The 23,830-nt window shown below is 33.4% G+C and overlaps 1 protein-coding gene across 1 annotated transcript in view; it reads right to left on the reverse strand.

The window, feature by feature from the left end:
• The window catches only part of PLCZ1 (phospholipase C zeta 1), a 48,371-nt gene that overhangs the window by 24,522 nt on the left and 19 nt on the right, over positions 1-23,830 (reverse strand). Inside the window, exons 2-7 of the mRNA XM_037390141.1 lie at positions 23,113-23,236; positions 18,997-19,231; positions 13,800-14,001; positions 12,140-12,284; positions 9,143-9,295; positions 327-554 (exon numbers count right to left, since the gene is read on the reverse strand). Of these exons, the coding sequence (XP_037246038.1) occupies positions 327-554; positions 9,143-9,295; positions 12,140-12,284; positions 13,800-14,001; positions 18,997-19,231; positions 23,113-23,236 (1,087 nt within the window). The remainder of the gene's footprint in view (positions 1-326; positions 555-9,142; positions 9,296-12,139; positions 12,285-13,799; positions 14,002-18,996; positions 19,232-23,112; positions 23,237-23,830) is intronic.

Genomic DNA, 23,830 nt, shown 5'->3' on the forward strand with positions numbered 1-23,830 from the left:
TTGTTGTTCGATATATTGTGGTATTGAGCACCTGGTACAAGTACAAGACTTGAAAGTGAAAAATGCACATGAGGTTAGGATGGGAGCATAGGGAAGGGTTGTTTTTTGTTTGATACTAAAATATGTTCCAGTTTGGAGTGTCTTGTAAGAATCAGGAAAACTCTGAAACTTTGAGCTAAAACATACTATTGCAAAAAAACATCGCTCTAAGCAATTTTAAAGCCTACCTTTTAAATTTAGTCTCTATTTAAAGATAATCCTTATTTTTTTAAAAAAAGCTGGCATACATCTATGTGTTTTCTAAGTTCAACTGAGACAAAAGTTACCTTTGCCTTTTTTCGAGGTGGGGATGAATGTCTACGTCCACTTTTTCTTTTTAAGGAATCACTCTGTGGGTAAAGAGGGTATTTTTCATCGGTCTCATCTTCATTGAATGTATTTTCAAATTCGGAAATTTCCCCTGTCTCACCATGACTGTCAAGATTTCTCCTGATTATACCTTCCTCAATTGTTCCAACTTTTTTATTTTTTATCAGAATTTTGAATTTTAATTCCTGTAGAAAAGAGGTTAAACAGTAGTAATTAGAATTATGTATGGATTGTTCCTAGGTTTTCCTATCTAAGTAGTGTTTAACCCACATTCAAAGCTGTTTATTAACTGCAATGAAGTGAGGTAGCACAATGAAGATAGATATTGGTGAGGCAGAAGTCAAAGCAAATTAAACAAACAGACTCTGGGGACCAAAGTACACAAAAGAAAATAGGTATCTAATCCCATGATACGAAAAAAGGCTCTCCACCACACAGATACACAGGTGCTGAAACTGCGAGCAAGATTAAGGTAGGAAGTTAATTACGTGTTAGAGCTGATGGTCAGTTAAGACAAAGGATGTATGGGTTTTTTGCTGTGCATGAATTCATTTTTATATAGAGACTTATACACATGTATCTGATATTAATTTTATTTTTTTTTTTAGCCATTATTACAGCTGCTGGAAATTTGTTCCCCTATTTGATTAATGCATTTGTGCACATCTGTCTAGTGTACCGACTTTTGTTGTTATGTCACTGTACAGTGGATCCTCATGCCGATCTTACCTGGTCAGGAAAACTAAGAGTTTGGTAATTTGTTCCCTAAGCAGTTTCTTTATTTTTAAAGGGACATGTTTCAACTTACATAATACAGAATTCAGGGAGAAAAAATCATTAAATTTTATAATTTCTAATAATATGGTTTTCATGTATGCAACTGAATCCTATGAGTATAAATTTCCTTAGATTTATGAAATAATATTCACAGTACAACACCTGTTATGTAACAGTCATTCATCTCTGCTTCTATATACAGCAAATGCCAGTGAGTAACAGGAGTTAGGTTCCTGGATAAAGTGATCTACAAAAATATTCCTTAAATTTCATATGCACTAGTTTAAAGGAAGGCTATACTGCTGGGAAGTTTACAGAAACAAGGAACAAATACATACACATTAAATAAAACAGAACTGAAATATTGTATTTTAAGGTATCCATTAAGTAAATATGAAAAGTGTGGATGATAGAAACATATATATATCAAACCAAAACTTTATAACAGAAACCGCAGCCATAGGCAAAGAAATAAGACACTCCATTTATTTACATTGCAATCTCCATTGCTGATAATCCCCTTATCGCTTCAGATCTTGTATTAGTAGTTTGTCAGTATGTCAGTGGAATAAGATATTTTATGCTTAATATCTATCAATGCCATGCTAGTGTAAGATTTGATTAGTGTCTGTGCAGTGGTGATTCAGAATAAGGATGCCCTTTAACATTTCCTTCATTTCTTATTGAGGCACTCATTTTTTTTCTGTGATATTTTTAGAAGAGCTTTATATGAGTAATGCTACTTATATTTTTAAAGACCTCTGAATTTTCTTCTGCATCTTTATATTTCCCAATATCTAAAAGCAATTCTAGCCACTTTTGGTCTTGTATTTTGTTATTCATAGGCAAGATTTAATTCTATAAAATAAATGTTTAAAAAAATAAAAAAAATCTGGTATAGAAGGGAAGGAAAACCTTTCTATGGATATATTACTGCCTCCTATATGTAAAATTGCTTTAAGTAAAAAAAAGATCATATGTTGTGGCATCACGTAAAAATGGGCCACGATGTTTTAAATCAGTTACTAAAATTCTGTTTATGAACTGTTAACAAAGATATAAATACCCTGAGGTAGGACAAACTATTTTTTCTGTTATTAATGACATTTTAAAAGCACAGCTTTCTTTTCAAAAGTAGTTACAAAAAATACTCTAGCAAGAATATATTTTGCTATTTTTTTGCTAGAAGCATATTCCAGCAATAGTTAACCCAAGTCACTGAAAATGAACCATGAACTGAAAAAAAACCATAGTACATGTCTCTTTTTATGCTGTGTATATGGATAAAATCCATTAGTATATGGATTTAAAATCCATAGTATGTGGATTTTAAGTCTGAGCTTCAAACAGATCTTTAAAAAAATATATATAACAAATGTATGGTTACAAAATCAGTGAGTATGTGAAATTCAAGTTCTTTAATTGGTAACAAGCAGTGCTAAACATGTGGCATCTTTTTGTAATAATGTCTGAATCCTTTAAGCAGATAATGATCTGAAAGTCTAAACATTCACTATAACTTCTCTTTTCTAGTTTAAATATAAAATACAAAATATTTTTTAAATACATATTTACTATGTACTCATATAAAAGCAGTAAACATACTAAAACATTTAAATACGTAAAGCATAATAGATCTTCCCTAGAGCATAATGGGACTTCAAAGCTGGGATAAGCAAAAGCCTCCAAGATCAATTGAAACAAATATTTAAATAATTAAATGAAAAAACTTTGGTCTTGTGCTAAATGTATATTCTGGTTAATGTGATGTACAATGCAAATCAGAACAGCTGAAGTAATGCAAGACTCCAAGACAAAATCACAAGCACTTTGGAATGGATCAGGCAAATCCACCTGTTTACCACTGCAATTAATGTAAAAAGTGACAAAATTCAGTCCTTTGAAATGTAGTGAACAAATCCTGGATTTGGGTCATGAGTATTAAAAACAGAAGAATAGCTTCCCCTATTTAAATTTAGCATGTTCTTCCCTCTTCTCCTCTCCTGACAAGCTGTAGGTGCTTAGTAAAAGAAACATCAAATTCTGAAAATCTTGCTAAGTAACAAGGCTAAAATCAGTTAAAAGTTTTACATAATTTTCTATTTCAGGAATTATATTACTGTCCTAAATACTAATACAGGGTAAAGATGCCACACTTTCCATGAAGTCTAACAGGGAGGAAGCTTTTCAGGCACTGACAAAATTTATCTTGAATGGAAATAACAAGAGACTATTGTTAAGTACAACTGTTAAAAAACCCACCAGCAGCATTCTTCAATGATTCAAGGAGAGAATCATGCTTAGTAAAAGTGTGAATGGATGTCATTGTGGCAGCCTTATAAATCACAGTTATTGAGATATTTCAAATCAACACTGAGCTCTAGTTAAATGGATATTAATTACATCAGAAGTACGTTTTAGCTATCTCATAACAAGTTCTCATATGATACAGTTATCTAGGGAGAAGCCCCCTACGCTAAAAATTCCAATTCTGTGTTGTGAAAATACATGAAAGAATCTTTCTAAATATTGTTTTACTAAAAATACAAAAAAGCAAAACATGCCCAAAGAAGGAAATTAGAAGGGGTGACACTGGCAGACTAATTTTCTGGATGAAGTGAAAACCTGACACAATTCTGGGTAAAAGGGTATGTGTTCTAACAATCTGTCCTTTAAAACTATTTTGCAAGATTTTATTTCTGATTCATCTACCAGAAAAAGACCCACTCAGGAATTAAACTTCCAAGATAAAGAGAGGATCAATTTGCTAATAGCTAAACAGCTTGACCTTTTACAGCTGTTGGCAGTAGTTAGATCCCACTGAAAAACAGGACCCTTAGCTGGTAGTGCCTTGTCTTGTTTTACCTGAGGACTCCAGACATAATAGAAATATGAAAACACACACAGACTTTCTCTGTGCAATCAAAAAGACATCTGGCACCAGTCAGTGATGTCAAATACAATTTGACATGGAAATTCACTCAAAGGACATGATATTGCACTGAATATTAAAGGAAGTTCATGAAGTCTCTTTAGAAGCATCATAGTGACCAAGTGACCAAGACTGCAGGGAGAGGATTGTACTGGGTCTGTTACTTTGGGCGTCAAAATATCTGTGTGGGAAGGAGATAAGAGGATAGATATGGTAGGAGAGACTGATGAAGCTCAAGGGTAGCCTCAGTCTATCGCATTGGCTAAAGGGTGTGTGAAAGAAAGAAACAGTGCAAAAGCCTTCTCTTTCTGCTGCTTCATATGTAGAGGAAGAATTGATTGTTGCTACAGAATACAATAATATTCCAGGGAATTAACAGTACTAGTATAGTCAGCTGTAGGGAGAACTTATGACTGAGACTAAAGAATTTCAAAACCTCTTTTCCTGAAATTTTCTGGGGTTTTTGTTTCAAGGCAAGCAGGTATTGAGAAAAAGCAGTGACCATCCAACTTTCTTTTCTGGATCTCCCTGTGATTTTCACTTAGATTTACAACGGTAGGAGACATCACTCATGAGCTGTGGTCCAAAGGCGCACCTAAGAATGGGTTTGCTCTACATTTTAATCCTTCTTCCAGGCACACAGAATCATCTCAGCTGACAAAGGTGTAGCTCAAAGCCTACTAGAAAAGCAAGTAGGAGATTGATCAGACAAGTGAAGGAGAAAATAATTTCCGTGGAGATCTCCAAATCTTCAAGATCTAAATAAGAATCTGTAACTGGTAAATATTTCTATGTAGTGTTTGGAGAAATGGTGTGGTATTTCACTTCTTTTACAGACAAGGGTACTATTTGATTCATATCTTAAAGAACATTGAGAAGTGGGTGTTAAAAGGAAGCCTTGCATAAGCTGCATGTGCCCCTTCACAGGAAGAGCAAAATTAAGAATAACAACAGTAGCTGTCAGATGAGGAAGATTTCTCATCTAAGAAACATAATCTTTCAGTCTGATGTGGCAGGAGAAGCTGGATATTGAAGGTCCTTGCAAAAAAAGTCTGAGAGAAAAAGGGAAGGAAGACTAAACTGGCAAGTCCAAAGTCAAGTCTTTGAGGGATCTTACAAGCAGATTTTGAAAAAAACCTGCCAAAGGCAGCAATAGCACAGGTCATGAACATAAAAGCTGACAACTAAATGATCAATAACCTGTTGTGATGCAGACAGAGGACCTGAGGTATAGAATTATGCTCCTTGCATTTCTAGGCACATGTGGCAGTAAAGAGGTCTGTGCTGTGTCCCTAGGGATATTATTAGGTTGGAATATTCTCTAACAGAGCACATTATAAAAAATGTCTCTGTGGTTACTGTTAATTTCGATAAAGAATAAAAGACTCTACCCTTTCAATCCCTCCCATCTTCCTTGCTGAGATCCAGCCAGAAGGGAGGAGGGTGGAGCTCAGATTAAGATATGTTAAGGTATATTCACCTTCATACTGAACTACTTCAGTGTGATATTCATATTAATTTACAATCAAGATAAGTAAATATTTTAGCATATAAGCAATTTACCACCTATTTTGCTTTAATATAAGACAGTGTAACAGTAAAAAAAGAATCACCAATGACAAAATCATAATTTTAAATTAACATTTAAAATGTATTTAAAAATATACATTAAAACATGCTAAGGAAAAAGCTGATAATCTAAGTGAAGGGAATGTATGTTGACCACAGAAGATGCCAAACTCTACAAAGAAAACTTCAGACCTGTTAGTAGGCTAAATTATAGTTTATAACGATTTCTTTTTCAAAATGTTGCTTTTTGCTATATTTTCCATTTCCTTTATTTCAATACTCAATGAAAGGTACAGGTTCACATATAAATATAAATGAGTTACATAGGAAAGTTTCAAGAGAGGAAACTGATTTCAAAGCTTTCTTTTTTTGTTGTGTATGAATATAGATAGATAAAGTTATCTAATAAGAATTTTGCTAGTAAAGATACTCATGTACCAATTCACTTGAGTACATTATTCATATTAATATTTTTCAAAATGAGTTATCAGGCTATTGGTTGTATCAGCCTCTAAGCAAGTGTATGTACTGTATTTGAGCCATGCTAATGAACATTTATCATTTTGTTGAACCAATCTCCTATCTGAACAACTACAATGAACTTTAATCATGCTGACACTTACTATATTTTATTAGACTTGTACCAGAAATCAGAAGACTGTCACATTTAAAGAGCAACATCTTTACTCTGTTAATGGTGTTAACACTTCTGATACAATTTTCTTCCTGGCATGGCTTTACCAGTTGGGTTCCTATAGAAGCATAGCAGATGCAATAGCTTCTTCCCTATTCTTGCTAGTGCTGTCTTGAAAAAAGTGGAACAGTAAACGATATGAGTGAAAACTTCTTTTTTTTTTTTACACTGACTGAGAATCCTTCTCATGAACAGCATTTAAAATTCATCATTTATGGTTCTGTAACATCTCTTACACTGCTTAAGTCTAAGTTCGGCATTTGGCTCTCTCAAATGATTAATCAATTTACTCAAGCCTTGAATATGTACAAGGTCCCAAACTTTAAGGATGTGATGCCACAAAACTGCTTTTGAACATGGACCAAAAGTTGTTCTTCAAAAAGATGCTAGCCAAAAAAGTCAAGCTTACTATTCTATTTGCAAATTCAATCATAACTACATGTTTCCATTGCAAAATACCATCCTTATGATTTTTCTTAAGTGCTTGATCAGAGCAACAAAGAGAAATGAAGGTGATCCTAAGCCTTGTTCAGTCTCAATATAATGACGTATTAAATTCAGACTTTTGAAAATCAGCTGAGAAGAGTGTTATTATTTAGATAACTCTTACATCCTACATAGACGTGAAATACAACTCACATAATTTTAAAAGATTAAAAGTTCAATAGAATGAATTTCACCTGAAGAGCATACATTTAAATGAGGAATAAGCATGGAACCCAGCAATGCATTTTCAGACAAAAATTCTTCAGAGCTGACTTACAAAAATTATAACCTAGGCAATATCAAGAATGAATTCCCTATATCACAGTAATCATCTGTTAAGGGACATATCTCACATAAAGTAATCTTTGTAAGTATGTGATTCAGTGACTCCATGGTTCAGATGCAGTACACTGATTTTGTGTTTGCTACAGAGGACAAAGGATCTTTGCACACCTATTAGATTGAATGTAGCTATTCTTTGAGAAGTTTTAAAACAAACAGAATCACAAAACAACAGAATGGATGGGCTTGAAAGGGACCTTTGGAGATCACCTAGTCCAACCCCCCTGCTGAAGCAGGTTCACCTAGAGCAGGCTGCACAGGATCAAACTCTCATGTTTAACGCAGTTTATTTTTTTTTTCTAATTTACACAACACTTTTCAAGGTTGCAAAGTGATATTGGGCAGCGTGATATAAAAAATATAATGCTACAATCTATAAAAGTATGGTAATACTTTAGGATGTTTTTTGGACACACTACTTCAAAAATGTTTTTTCTCTAACAAATCCTTTAGAAAAAACACATTTCTTTGTGTGTTGTCCTTCCTTATGACAGTGTTTCCTCCCACATTTTTGTTTGCATTGTTCCTTTTTCAGTTACTCTAAAGAAAAAAAAAAGGTATAAAATATATCTGATACATCACTGATAACAGTGACAAGCTTAAATAACTGTTTTATATGTATGCATGTATTTGTGTTACAAGGGACTAGAAAAAAATCTTTTGTCCTTGAAAGAATATTATGTGCAAAGACTGGAACAATGGGAATTTATTTATTTTTGTTTGCAATAAAAATTTCAACACCCATCTAATTGCCTTTTCTGGCTTCATATCCCAGGGGTCTCAAGCCACCAGCTGAGAAACACTGCCTTAGGGAGAAACACACTGAGAAAGAATGTTTTTGCAGTAACAGACCTCAATGAAATAGTTTCATCAACATTGTTATTGACAAAAAAACATAGATTCAGGTTTCCATTTAAATAATGTTTAAATTTCAGAAAATTCTTTCAATCTAACATTAAAAAAAATAGCAGAAAACATATACTAACATGTTTAAAGTGAAGATTTTTTAATTTTAGTTAAAGCATACTGTTTAAAAATCACACTTTTTTCCCTCTTTTAAGACTAAAACATGGGAAGCTTCACTTCAGAGAAAAGGAAGGGAGGAGACAAGGAGAGGAGAGGAGATTGTTCAAGTTTAACCTCAAAATGCTTAATTTGGAGGTCAACAGAAACTTTGAAGCTGTTCAATGTAACACTATGTTTCCATAACTTGAAATTTCCCAAATTAATCAGGTGTTTGCATAGCTCTCAGATTCAAAGCTCAGATTTACTAGTATTTACTTCTGCAGTCTTTGGCAAGCTATTCCCTATATATAAATCTGCTCTTTTTAAAGGCAGATACTCATTTCTGTCTTTAGGTTACCATGTCTCCAGCATAGGACTACTGTAGATGAAGAACACTACGATAACTTAATCCATATTAAGTAATAGTTCACTTTTAAAAAAATCAGAGTAGTTTCAGTGCAGCTGTTCGGATTTTGATATGCAAGATTATTCAGTGTTAGTAAGTATGGTGCAAAATATCAAAACACATTAGTACAGCTGCATGTTTTGATATAAAATAAACTGTAACCCACAAACTTTACTTAACTGTATTTGTATATAAAATAAAATAAAACTTTTAAAGCATCCAGAACACTGAATGTTGGTTTGATTTTAACTGCGAGATCTAAAGCTTTGCAAAAATGTTAGTATGTTAGCTTTTGACAAATATGTGCTTCACTGCAGTACTGCAGTTTTCCTTTAAATGAAAACTTCCATATCAATCCACATGATTCATTTTTGCTTTTTCTGTTTTCTTTATCTTTTCATGTGAGTGTTTTGGTGTTGGTTAATTATTTTTTGTTACCACCTGGAGTTTATTTCAGACACCAGACGAGCAGTTTCATAAATTCAGTTTCAAAAGATTAAAGAAAAAACCCAAACCAGTTTTTTTCCCCTATCTTTCACAGAATAAAAAGCAATGTTTTTACCTCAGGAGAAGGTAGTTGAGTCACTTCTGTATCACCAATTGTTGATGTAAGAAGTTTGTCACCTAGAATAGTTTCTAAACATTCTGCCATTACTTCCTGTTGCTTAGGGTTGCAGTGGTTCTCCAAAGACAGTATAACTGGATAGTCAGATGCCTGGAAATACAATTTAAAGGCTTTTATTATCAACAAATTAAGAGAACCACTTGACTTCCAAAAATATCTTACAAAAGCCCCCTTGGTAATCTGTATTTTTTGTTTATTTTCAAAACTTTCAGAATATAGGTTGGTTGTTTCGGGTTAGTACTACAATAAAATGTTCACAATATTTATAGAAAAGAGAAAGCACAACTGAAGGAGAATAAACACACATCCTCAGGAAGTTGAAAGGGGTTAAGACAAGGTTAGACATATACAGAGATGAAAAAACCCTTGGTAAATCAAATGAAGATCAGTTAAGAAGAACACAATACTTTATTAGAGAAACCAGGTAATGTCTGTGCTGATATTTGGAAAGCATATATTGAAGTGTATTTGTCCAATAATCCATAGAAAAGAAGTTATCAGAGGCATGTAACAATGATTAATGTTGGATGTAAAGAAGGTGGAGAGAAAAGAAGTGTTAAATGAGCCAGAGATCAGGCTGATTCAATTGCACAAGGCAGAGTAAAACCCGGAAACAAAAAGCAAAATTTCTCACAGTTAATGGCTCAGCTGATACACAGAGCTTCTAAAGAACGATGCTTTGACTACTGTGTGTCTGAGACGGTGGTTCTCAACAAATGAACTTACAAAGAAAGAAGAGGAATTACGCCAAAAAAAGGAAGATAGAATAAAACCTCCCAGACACACCAAAGCTTAAAAAATTATTTAGGTTGATTTCAAAGGAGACTTAAAACATTCCATATTCTGAAGATATCAATGTTGACCATTTTGGTGTTTTTCAAACTTAAAGAAATCCTCATTTCTTCAGACCTAGTATCTTCTCTTTCTTTTGCACCTAAAGGTTATAACATTACTGCTCTCTAATCCTATTGACTAAGTCATCCCAACAGGGAATTACCACATTTGGTAGATTAATGTTTTTGAAATAATGATTAAGTTTTCTGAAAAAAAAATTTCAATAAGGGAAAATAAGGAAAAAGAAAAATAGAAAACAAAATTATTGCAATTTTCATGTATCTATAGGTAGAACTTGGAAAGTTTCACATAATCATGTACCTTTAAATTTACATCTGAGATATTCTAGTGATAGCTCCTTTAGTGGCTAAATTTATTTTAAAGGACAATGAAAAAACAATTATAAACAAGGCAAAATTGACTCAGCTAAATATAAATTGTAGCCACTGTAGCCAGAGATTTAAAATATTTCTCTGCTTTATAGGGTAGAGCGTTTGGTTTGTGTACAAAATTTTCTCCATTGTTTACACAGTTTTGTTATGAGAAAAGAGATTTTTTGTTTGTTTGTTTTTAAAAGGTAAAATCAGATTCTAAAATTACAATTGACAAAGTAAACCAGGATTAAGTGTCTTTTGATTTAACTCATGACATAATTTACTATGTTTCAAGTTCACAGTGTCCTTAAAATTTGGTCAGAATTCATTGCCTTCACATGAACAAGCTATGCATATTTTTTTATAATATCAAAACCTTTTCTGAGGACTCTTTACACCTCACTTATCACAGTACTCAAGCCAGACAGGTGAAACATAGGAAATCAAGTAAAAATTAGTGAATAGCTCAAATGAGACATGCCCATTTAGACTGTACAAATAAATCTCAGAAGCTGCCAGTAATAGTGGTGGCTAATAAAACAAATACTCTGAATAAAATATTTACTTGGGCAGGACCTAAACCGTCAATTTCTAAGGGAAGTATAATTTTATGTTTACCTTGTTTTTACACATTTTCCCTGAGCGTTTGCTATTGACCACCAGTAGAAGCACACCTTAACCTGGATAGACAGCTGGTACAAACCATTACCTATTGTGATTTTATCATCTTATTGTAACTTGAGCCTGTTAAATTACATTTGTGTTATAGTTATATACAATGTGCTGTATATTAGCAAAACCAGGAGAGTTGTATCTAACAGGTTGTGAAGAACAGTGATATAAAACCATATTGTTGTTTTCACTGTCTTTTCAAATCAGCGGCTAATTAATTTTATATAGAAATCAGGACAGAAAAAATAGAGCTCTGCTTAAGCCTGAGCATGCTATAAATATATATGTACAAAAATCCATATAAATGTATGATCACAGGTGTATATATTCACACACATAATGCTGGCCTGAATACAACAGTTATGTTAATAGTTCAGGACTTCATTTGAGCAGAAGTTTTGCCAGAAACCTACACAAAAGACTGAGACAGTGCCACAAGCTCTCCAGCTTTTGCTGCTTTACCAGACATAGGCAGGAGGGACATTGCCCTAATGAGTCGTTCAACAAAAAGACAGCGGTAGATGGTAACCTTTACCAGGCCTTGAATTCAAAACGAGAGGAAATGGAAAACAGACTGAGTCTCAAACTCAGCTATTATCTAACATTTTTCTCTGTTTTATAAATTCAGCCATAGGATATAAGACAGACTGATAGCAACAAAAGAATAAGTGAAGTAAAAAAATACAAAAGATGTGAAGTGGTGAAACGTTGGACTAATTCTGAAGTAGCTGATCACTTTATATTCAGTCCTTGCTTAAATGACCTCAGGTGCAAATTCCACCTAACAAGCTGTGTAAGGTCTTCTGAATTCCTTGCACCAAGTTTGGTTTATAATCATTATCAGTAAAATATGTTTACCGTTTCTTAAATAAAATTTTAAAAGATATTAAGAACAGATAACACTATTTCCCATAATTTATTTCAACAATGCCCACTGCCACAAGCACTGTCTCTGTTCAGATTTTTTTTTACCCTGGTGAATCTCTGACAACAACCAAGTCCATGGGCTTTGTTAAAGCCATCACCACATTTTAACCAACATATAGATACGTACCACAAATGCATACTTGTCTATCACATGAATTACAGAACGAAATGGAATTTTGCTTGTTAAAGTGTAACCATGATACACAACAGGTTCATTGTTTGAGCCATCCCAGCAGTCAATTTCCAGGCAACGACATCCCTTTAAGAGAGCGCTTCAAAAGAACAAAAAGAGGAGAAACAATTTTATACTCAAAAGAAAGATAACACACTTTCTTACACAAGTCACTGTATTTCTGATTACAAGCACTTTGAATAATTACAACACCCCCTACTTTTTCATTGCAAAGAAAAGAAATTCTATAGAATGATACAGATATGAGACAGAGCTATATTTTCTATTGTTTATCTTAAACATTTTAGGTAATAAACTTCATTAGGGAATTAAGGACTAATAACTGAATAACTTTCAGTATTCAGTAGAGTCAAAGATTTAAACAAAAGAATATTGGAATGATGGAAAACAGTTGCTTAAAAGACAAAACGTTTGAAAGAGCCTTTTATATTATCATTGTTATTATTATTATTCCAAGATTTGTCTGCAAGTTTGAGAATCATTACACTTAAAAATAACAGCATCACACTTACATCAGATTGTACTTGTCTTTACATAATCTCCTTCTACCTTATTTCTAAAAGGAAGTGATAAAGCTTCTCAGATACCTTAAATTTACTTTGGTTTAATTTTTAATATGGTAATGGCACCCTTAAAGGTCTTAGGTTTCTAATATTTGGCTTGTTATTAATTTAAACATTTCTTACAGACTAATTACCAATCTGCCTTTTACATGGTGCCCTTTACATACTAACAATCTCACAGAGATGCTTCTAGCTTATTTTAGTATTTTACATTTTCCCTACACAAATAGCAGTTTAAGAGGAAGAGAGGGGGTTTTATACTCACTTTGCAATTACTTAAAGCAATATAGTATTAATGTCATATAATTTAAAATACTGTTAGAAAGAAATTAATTAGTGTTTCTTTCACTTCACTAAAGTAGTACAAAGGAATAAGAATGCTGGACACCTGTCTTCCAAATTTTTCATACTTTCTGTTCCTCTCTGTATTGCCTTTAATACATAAACCATTTTCTCCTTCCCTCATCATTTCTTCTAAATGTGTCTTGGCAAAAAAACATCCTGGTTTCCTTATCCTCTTTGAGTCATACATTGCACACTCAACGTTTGTTCTCCTTCCTAGCTCCTACAGTGCCCATGTTGTTGTTGTTTCTAAACTAACCACATTGCAACATACATTGGTCACAGATATCCTGGACATACTCCACTGTACTGTGCCCTTAAGTCCTGTATATTAGCATTTGCCCAGGAATTCTACATTTATTTCAGGGAGTTATTTATTCTTGCGTGGCATGTTGAAATTAAAAACTGATTTAATCATATACTGTGCAGCATACTATAGTTTTCATTTGCTGTGAGGCTGATTTTTTGAGATGTAAGTGAAAAAATGGATGGTTTCCAGACTATGAACAGATGGTTTGGGTAATATATTGAAAAGTATACACACAAATTAAAAGACCACTCTCACATTTTCTACTTGTATCTATGATGGTTTTGTTCCTTATTACCAAGTAGGATTATATGTGACAGTATTCATTTAAAACAACAACAACCAAAAGCCAAAGAATGTTTTAAAAACAGTATCTAAATACCTGATATATCCCCATAGATCACTGGACCCTATTAGCTGGTCAGATGTCAAATAGGTGTTGTGAGAAGATGAAATAAAATAGTCACATAATGCGTGGTTCATATCTTGGTAGACAGTTCTGTGTTCATTTTTGAATATTGAAGAGTCTTCTGAGCTCATGTACCTTATAAAACCTTCAATTGACATCTGTCTTCTTTTCCTCACTGAACAAAAAAGAAAGCAAAGAATTTCTGGTGTGAAGCTAAACCGATGGTTATATCTGTGTACTTTCCATAATTTTTAATAGCCAATTCTAAACATTGCTGAAGGTTATAAAGCGTAACACTTTCCTGCAATTTTAAAATTCATAACAAACAACATAAACACAAATATCAGATGTGTGTAAGTCTGGAACTGAATTGCTGTAGTTCAAAATTATGAGAGGAAATAAATATGTTCTGACATTTTTATATTTCTATGGACACCAATAAGAAGTGTTTTCAGAAGTCCTAATTAAATACAAAGGAAAATATTCATTGCTTAGTTTTGGAAAGTAACATGTCAGTCAATGCACAAAGAATCTTCTTTTCTCTGCAGAAAGAACAGGAATTGTTCTCCAAAATGTCAGTTGAAGACTGTCAAAATAATCTTGAAAAAACTATGATTCCTAGCACAAAATATCTTCCTCAGTGGTAGAAAATTTCAATTAAATACTGGTAAAATAATGTTTAAATTAGAAGCATTTGAAAAAAAATAGCTTTTTAACAAAATAAATGCCCACAAAGATGAATTGCAAATCAAGCTTATTATATTACTGTGTCTATAAGAAAAACTGCTAATTGCCTCCATACCAGTGACAGTCATCCCATTTGTTTTGTTTTTAACGGATTTGATGACAAACAGGTCCATTATAATGCCAACTACTGCTCCAATGTCAAGCTTCAAGTGTAATTTTGCAAATGATGTAATCTCAGAAGCCAGCTTTGCTTCAAAACATAACCTAGTTTCAATTAGTCAGGGATTTTTCCCAGTTCTGGCTCTAAAATAACCTTATTATTGTCAGTATAGCAGGCTAGTGATAATTAAGCAGTAGGTAATTCAAGATTACTTTGTCTTAATGATAACTTAGAGGGGTCAATGTATACAAACTTTTGACAAAAAAAACAACAAAAGAAAAAAAAACACCACCACACACACACACAAAAAAAAAAAAAAAAAGACACCCAAAACACCAAACACTTATCTGACCTGTCAATTCTCAATAGAGCTATAAGAATCACAATTTACAGGTTAGCATTGCAGTTATCAATCTTCAGTATGTATACAGACTGAAAATTTTCTATCTGAATGAGACTTTATGAAAATCATTCTGATGATGGTAACACAAAGAGAATAATTATTTCTAAATTACACAGCTTTTTGAACTAGAAAAAAATTGCAATGTTTTAAAATACTAAACAGAAATAGAATATAAGGATGAAGGCCCTCCAGACATCATACATACTTGCACTGTTGTTCTTAACAATAGAAATGTTATTCCTACAAGAACTCTGTCAAAGTTATTCTTAAAGACTTCCATTGATGAAGAATCCACACACATCCTGGTAATCCCTTTTCAGCACCTAAGAACCTTTTTGTTAGAAATTTTTCCATAATGTTTACCCTGAAACTTCCTTGCTGTACATTTTTTTTTTCTGTTTTGTATTATTCCTCTCCTTTTTTGTCATAGTCTTATCCATATAAGAAGACTACTACATTTCCCCTCATTCCACTGCTTTCCAGCAGAAACAAATCCAGTTCAGTTCATCTTTCTATTTAGGTTAGGTTTTCTTTGACTTCTGATATTTTTCAATGGGCTTCTACAATTCTTTCCATTTGATGAACTTCCTTCTTGATGTTTGATGCCCTGATTGGAATGTAGTGCTTCTCCATATTGAACTCCATCCTTCTTTCCTGTATCATCAATTTGCCAAGATCGCTTTGGCTTTTAATCTTTTTCCCTATTACACTTGAGTTCTGATGACAAATGTAAAATTAATAAATTTAATTTCTATTTCATCATTCAGCTTATCAATGACATAATTGAAGTCTGGATCCCAACACCATGATCAGTGAAACTGTAGACAGATGTAGCCTTTCATTTTGACTCTAAGTCATTCCTGGCTAACTTCTCAGAGTAATTTTCTAATGAGTTGCTTATCTGCCATATAGTTATTTTGCCTGCTTCCTCAACTTGCTTTTTAGAATGCAGGACACTGTTAAAAAGTATGATTCTTCTATTCACCAGCACTGTTACTGTCTCATAGAAGAAAACAATATGATTTCTTCATGGAATGTCTTGACAAACTGTTACTCACCCTTACCATCTTAGAGGTGATTACATATTCATTATTTGTTCTAGTTTTTCTAGTAACTGACTGGTGTATAGTTCCTTGGATATTCCTTTTCTAAAACAGGTATTAGATTTGATCTTTCATCATCTGTTCTCCATGTCTTTTCAAAGTTAACCTGTAATAACCAAGCTTGTTACAGTCAATTTTCTAAAAACTCTGATTTGTCAACCTGTCTTCACTGATCTGATGAAGTCATTTAAGCATGTCCTACCCTGTTTTTTCCATATATTTGACTGAGATCTTACTCTGGTCTCATTAATATTAGCCACCTGATCGTACTTAGGTAATGCATCAAGAATTTCCTTGGTCTTTCTTTCATTAACATATTTGCAGAATGACTTATTGCTACCCCATGACTCTTGATCAGGGTTCCTCAAACTACGGCCTGTGGGCCAGATATGGCCCCCCAGGGTCCTCAATCCGGGCCCCGGTATTTAGAGACACACACACCCCGCCCCCCGCCAGGGGCTGGGGGGGAAACCAAGCAGCCGCAGATGACTGCCTCTTGATAGTTGTATCTTATTTAGTATCTTAAGTTCTTTGATTTATCCACACGCACATGTTGTATTGTTCTATACTGTAACAATAGGATTAAGTTTCTATTTTCTGTACATATGAAAGATAAGTTTAAAAGAATATATATCCTAGGAATAAATTGAAGATGTTTTTCTGATTCACAAATGCATTCTGGGTTACGCACATTCTTTATATGACAGATACACCAAGTTTATCTTTTTTGTAAGAAAATAAGCAACATTTTCAAGACAGGATTGTACTTTTAACCTCTTTTGGTACTGCCTATCAGGAAAATACAGAGATAGGAGCAGTGGTTTTGAATAGCACTATGCTGCAAATAATAGTGGGATGCACCTTCTCATCTCATTGTGCCTCTAATTCTATTCAAACAAATACAGAATAATGAGCTACAAAAAATTTATCAGAGATATAAATGAAGTTTTTAAAAAATAAAGTGCATTTGGTTGGCATGTTTTATTTAATCCTATTTCATGACTCAACACTTCTATTCAAACTTAATAATAAGATGGAGATAATCAAATGTTTACGTAGAACACAAATGACATTCAGATATTAGTAAGACACAACTGTCAGGCGTGAATCACATATTCACTACTTTTATAATCAATTGCATAAAATGGTTCTCAGCCAAAAATGCAAGCTTTAGCACACACACAAACAAAATCTGTTAATGCAGCATTTTACTGTTAGACATGAAAATTGTACAATAAAAAATAAGAATAATGTATTCCATACTTTTCCTGAACTTGCTAAAGTACTCTCAGAGAGTTAATTTAGAGTTATCTGGCTTAATAGCATTGAAAAGTCTTCTCTGTCTGCACACAAATGTTAGGGATGTGCTGAATTTTAAAGATGAATTTGTCAGTGTTGTATGTAAAATCTAGTACCTGTTTCATCTTAATCATGACATACTAGTGATATCAAGTTTATCAGATAATGGTTGCTACTGTTAGCAAACCAGTCAATTAAGTGTCAAAATCTGTCCTTTTCCTTTTCTGCAATACACAGGACAAGGATGGCAGATGAGTTAGACAGATCATCCTGATAAAGAATATCCTATACCAAATTCAGAATGACAGTTACACAAAATGGTCTATCACACCACCATATGAATCAACTAACATGCAAGCATAACTGGAACTTTCCAACAAATATGTTTGAGTGAGAATATTAGTTCACTCAAAGGAGCATGAACAATACAGCTATTATTTCATTCAGTAAGACAAACACTCTTATCACAGACAGAGAAACAAACAAGAATTTAGCTCAGCATCTGAAATTTAAACCAGACATTAAAACTATAGAAACTTTAGTTGATATTTAAAATGTGTTTTCAAACTGACTCAAGATTGTTTTACTGCTTTGTATTTATTAACTTTCCCATCAAAATAAATAACCCAAAACCTTTTTAACCGGGAACATAAAAATATTAACTAGTAAACAGTTCTCAGAAAGAGTAGAATATATTCACTAAACTATCTTCTAATTTGAAAGACAACCTCAGAGAGTAATGGCATAAGGAATCAAAGGTTTTGTAGCTATAACTAGACAGTGAGTGATTCTTAATGTAACACCAAATGTCTTCTGTTTCTTCTTGAAAGATTGATCCAGTTTCTTCTTTCCACGACAGTGGCAATATCAACATAGATATGCCAGGGTTTCTATTCCAAAAGGAAGATTTTCTCCTTCTTTGGTTTATGTTTCTTAACTAGTTATCAATTCCACCCATTGTTAAAGACTGGAAACCAAAGCACACTAACAAAGTTAAACATTTGAGATTCAAGTTTCTCTGAAAAAAGTAACAGATTGCAATAAAATGCAGTTAAGTCTGATTTCCTTTTCTTAGCTTACTTGAAAATTTTGCGTCAAGTTATTTTCAGTAAAACTTGGGAGAAATGTTACACCACAACTTGAAGCAGCCTTCAATAGCTGAAGAATACACATATTACAAATTTAACAAACCTCCACCGATCTGGTAAGTAGAGTAAGATGCTATCGCTAAGCAATATGCTGTGTAAATTTATTGTGCTCTATTAATGGTTTCATGTATCATTCATGTTTCATTCATTCTTAGTGTTCAAAGATCTGAATTTCAAAAAGATCAACATTTTGTAGAAGTGGTTACAAAAGTTATTATACAACATGCAGAATATAATTTAATTCCTTACCTTAGTTAACTTTAAAATGTTCAATTTGCATAGTCAGATGGGTATTCAAAAACATAAACACAGTCCTTGGCAGAAGTATAATAACTGAGAGCTAGAAATCAAATAGTTAAACTATGCATACCTTCTTCAATGGGTTCATACTTCAGAATAATTTCTAAGGCAGTTATTTCACAAGCTTCAGTTTCAAATTGTTCTTTTCTGAGAAATTCTATGAGCTGGGTATCAGGTAGAATTTTGCAGTCCGGAGAGTAAGCATGAAAAAGTTCTTGAAATTCAGGTCTGTGTACAATAGTTCGATAAATTGCCCTGAAGTCTTCTATGTTAATGGTACGTTCCTTCCGTTTGTCAATTAATTTCTGAAAAAAAATGAAAGGAAATAAAAACAACCCAGTCAATACAAAGAGATACAATGATACAAAAATACACACAAAATATTCTATTATATCTGATCACAAGAACGAGAATAATTGAGAAAACCTCAGATAATAGTGACCTTAATGCTTTATCAAATTATGTTCTTCTACTTTTAAATGCAACTTTTAGGTTTGACTTTGTGTGTTAAAAAGATTTTATACAAAATAAAATGTACAATATGACACAATTAAAATCTAAGTAATTACAGACATTTCTATATAATGCATATATAATATTAAAATACACTATATAAAACCTCCAAAATGCTATACAATAAAATAAATCTGCAGCATAAAAATTATCAAGTGGAAAATACATTTAATATAATACCTCTCCAACTTATAAATACAGCAATTTAAATTTACATACAACATACAGCAAACAGTAATCTAAAAAACAAAATAAGGATAACCAAATTATCTTGAGATCCATGTCTTTCACTACATCAAATAAGAAACATTGTTAAAGTTTGGAGACAAGATACTTTAGAATAACCTACGACACCATGTTCTATTCTTATCAAGCCAGAATGTTTAACTCAGATTAATTATTCACACTTTCAGAATACTTAAACTGTAAGCTTGTTTTCATAGAGCTTACAAAATGTTAGCACATTAATTAATTTCAGTGTTTCAGTATAGAAGCCACTAGAAAAACTAAAAGGGTAAAAGATTTTGAGTAGAATAGTACATTTTTACCATTTCTGCCATTTTTATTTTTCTCAGGCTTAACAGTTTTATTTATCCTTTAAAATTTTCTACATGAAATATATAACTGTGCATATGACATATAGATGTTTCTAACATTTTAGCTTGTATTATTCTTAAAAGTTGCCAAATTAAGAGAAACTTTGGAAATTTACTAACAAAATTACTCACAAAATCATAAATGAGAGTTCATTGCCTCATTGATTATCACTGTAACCTGATCAAAATTCGTAACTGTTGGCTCCTTAAACTGAGACTACCAAAAAAGCTAAATTTCAACATCTAATAACATGGCACTTACTGTGGTTACGATAGCTTCCCCAAAAATGTCCATAAACATAAAGTGGCTTACTTGAGCTCTGGCAGCTCTTTGATGAAGACTTTCAATTACTACTAAATTAGATTAGTTTTGAAGCAATATCATAAAAGATAAAAGCTTATTGATACATTACCAGCTTCTTCCTATGCAATACAGTTCCTACTAAGAGTTGTCCGAATAAGTACAATAAAAGTAAGAATGCATTAGATAACCAGAAAAAATACAAAAGTAAATTTCATGAGGAGTTCTAGCTAAAAAAAATTATAAATCAGTAAAATATTTGTTTTGACTTTGTGAAAGACAATTGTAATGATCATTTTTACCAGGAATCACTAACAAGAAAATAATTAAGTACAAATGCTAATAATATGCATTTCATTACTGCTTGAGAAATCCCACATCTAAGGTTGACATCCTCAGTCTAATTTTTAACATCTTGAAGAAAACTGTAAATTTACTTATAAGCATTAAATAGAAAAAGAAAACCAACTTATTTTGGAATTAAGTAATCTACCAGGACTCAGGAGGTGTTCACTTAGGTATTGGTACAAAGTGCAGCTGGGCAAAAAATTAAATTTTCTATCTCAGTTGCCTCTTGATGAAAGACAGACAATAATACTACATAGAACTTTTCAAATTATAGTTATAAAAATCATGTTAATCTTAAAATAAAAAGATTGTTATAAAAGATTTGTTGGTAAGTTTTTATTCCTTTTTTTAACAATGCATTCAAATTCTTGCTATTATGAAAAAGAGCTACCTCAACAAAGACTTAGTCTTGAGAATAATTATATGAGCATTTATTATTCCTCAAAAATATTAATGTTCATAATTCTGGTATTGCTTAAAGGAGCATTATAGTAAAATAAATTCAAATAAATTCAAAGATAATAGACAAGAAAACCCCAGATTATTCTTTAAAAACTAAATTTTCTATAAAATTGACATTCAATTAACTGTTGATGTATAGTTACTGACAATGCTGCTACTAAGATTTCCTTTCAGAATGCTTTGCATTTTTAAATATTATTATACTGATGAAAAATTTGAGCCCCCAAACTACTGAATATACTCAGTAAAGGGTACCTCACAGTACTGTTACAAATAACTAGATCATATGGTTGAGTGTATTACATTGTTAAATGTAAATAGATCAGACTTGGTCTATGCAGGCCACTTGCTTAAATAGTTATTCCATTCTCTACCCACAATTGATCATCTCTCTCAAATTTCTGTCAAAAAATAAAATACATGGAAAATACAGGAAACAATGAGAACCAGTTTCAAGCTTTCATGAGATTCTCAAGGTTGGAAACTCAGTGCAGTGCAAATCCAAAAACCACAGACAGCCTCTTCAGCAAGGGTTGGGTTCACACTGCCAGTTTTACCTTGTCTTAAAAAGGCAGAGAGCAATGAGAGAGGAACAGGACAGAATGAGGAAATCTTAATGCCTTCCCTCTGCTTGCCTGCCTGCCTGTCAGCATGATGTGATCTGAAAGTTTCTGACTTGCCATAGTTAATTCTCTTCTGTGAAATCTGGACCAAATCAGCCAGCTGGTTCTCAAAGAAATCACATATATATCTAGCCACTTGGCTTCATTCCCTTAGGAAAACAGTTTTACCAAACAGCTATTTCTGGTAAAAAAAAAAAAAAAAAAAAAAAGAAAAAAAAAAAAAAGCTAAAAAGAAAAATCCTACATCTTTTGAGTAAATACTAGAGGGGACCTGAAGAATGTTAAAACCCAATATGTCCAAAGATACTCAGTTACTCAGTTTGCAGTATTTTGTCAGTGGGACTGCCTGCACTATAGTTTGCACACCTGCTGCTAAATTAACTTATGTGTAAGTCCAGTTTCTAGCTGTATCATGGAACCTTCATAGGAATCTTTTAAACATTGACATATCTCAAGGCCACATCTTTTCCCAGGGGTTAGAGCACAATTCCCATCCATTCTGGCAGACATCTTAAATTCTTCAGAAGAGAGGTATAATGGATAATTGAATGAACAGGTGTGCTGGGTCTATGTTGACTTGAAACCTGAATAGATTGGACAACTCTATATTGTCATCTTGGAAGAAGGATTTCTATGTAGTCATACTAATAGTTCTGCCCAGCGTCAGACAGGCATGTCTGATCCTGTTAGCTTGATCACAGAAGCAGCTGGAAGGGATGAAATCAAAATGTTCTAATCTTTCTCAAGTGAGGCAATGTTACAAAAAAGTTGGGAATCAAGAGCTACATATTTTTCATCACCTTGTACTATTTTGATGTGTTGAAGAGATGGTGTTACTTAGGTGTTGGTCTCTTCTCCCAAGTAATAAGTAACAGGACAAGAGGAAATGTCCTCAAGTTGTGCCAGGAGAGGTTTAGTTTGGATATTTGGAAAAATTTCTTCATGGAAAGGGATATTAGGCATTAGAACAAGTTGTCCAGAGAAGTGGTTGAGTCATCATCCCTGGAGGTATTTAAAAGATATGTGTAGAATGTGGCACTAAGGGACATGGTTTAGTGGTGGTCTTGGCAGTGCTAGGTTACCAGTTGGACTCAATGATCTTAAAGGTCTTTTCCAACCTAAACATTTCTATGATTCTATTCTATGATTTTAATACAACCACTTGGTTAGGTATTTTCATAGAAACAATAGACCTGGATGAGGCAAATTATTTGCTGATTTTGCACACCCTACTAGCATGAAACTCACTTCTCAAAACATTAATTTAAAAAAATCAACAAATACGACACTTATGTAACTGGTTTTCTAAACGTATTTAACTGCTTAATCTACATATTCCTCACCTTGAAAACATGTTTTACATGTGTGACATCAAAAGGCACTTGCAGTTTTTCAAGTAGCTTCACTGTGCTGTTTAAATCAATCTTCCCAGTCATGAACTCATCTTGAATGATGGACAAAAACCACGTATGAGAGATCAAGTTAAGGAAACTTCCGGCCCATGTCATCACCTTTTAATAGGTGGAGGAGTGGGAGAAGTTCAACTTTTTTTAAATCTAGAAAGCTTGCATTGCTTTCCTCATACACTAGAACATCATTGTCTTCTGATTTCTGAGAATGCAGCAGGCTCTGAGGCATGCAGGAAGGCATTTTTGCTCTGTGTTCAGAGAGTCTGAGGACAAAGGTAGCAAAAAGGGGAGAGAAAAAGAAGGGAGGTGTGAAGGAAAACAAGGGGTGGTCAGTGTGGAGAAAGGGGCACAATGAAAGGAGAAAAATGAGGGGAGGCTGCAGGGAATGGCAGGAACAACAAACATTAATGAGTGCACCCAGCATTGTGCCCACCCAACCAGCCCCAATCAGCCCTGGCTGGACCAGGCTGGTCCAGACTGGACTGGCCACCCCTGGCCCTCCTCTGCCAGCCAGCTGGGGGCTCCCATGTGTGCACAGGCCAGGCCCAAGCCTGGGTGAAGAGGCATGCATGGGGGAGGTCACACAGCAGGGAGAGGAGAGGAGGAGGAAGAGGTAGAACAGCAAAAGGTGGCAGGGGTAGAGCAGGAGGAG

The sequence above is a fragment of the Falco rusticolus genome, chromosome 5, assembly GCF_015220075.1.
Source record: "Falco rusticolus isolate bFalRus1 chromosome 5, bFalRus1.pri, whole genome shotgun sequence".
Taxonomy (NCBI): domain Eukaryota; kingdom Metazoa; phylum Chordata; class Aves; order Falconiformes; family Falconidae; genus Falco; species Falco rusticolus.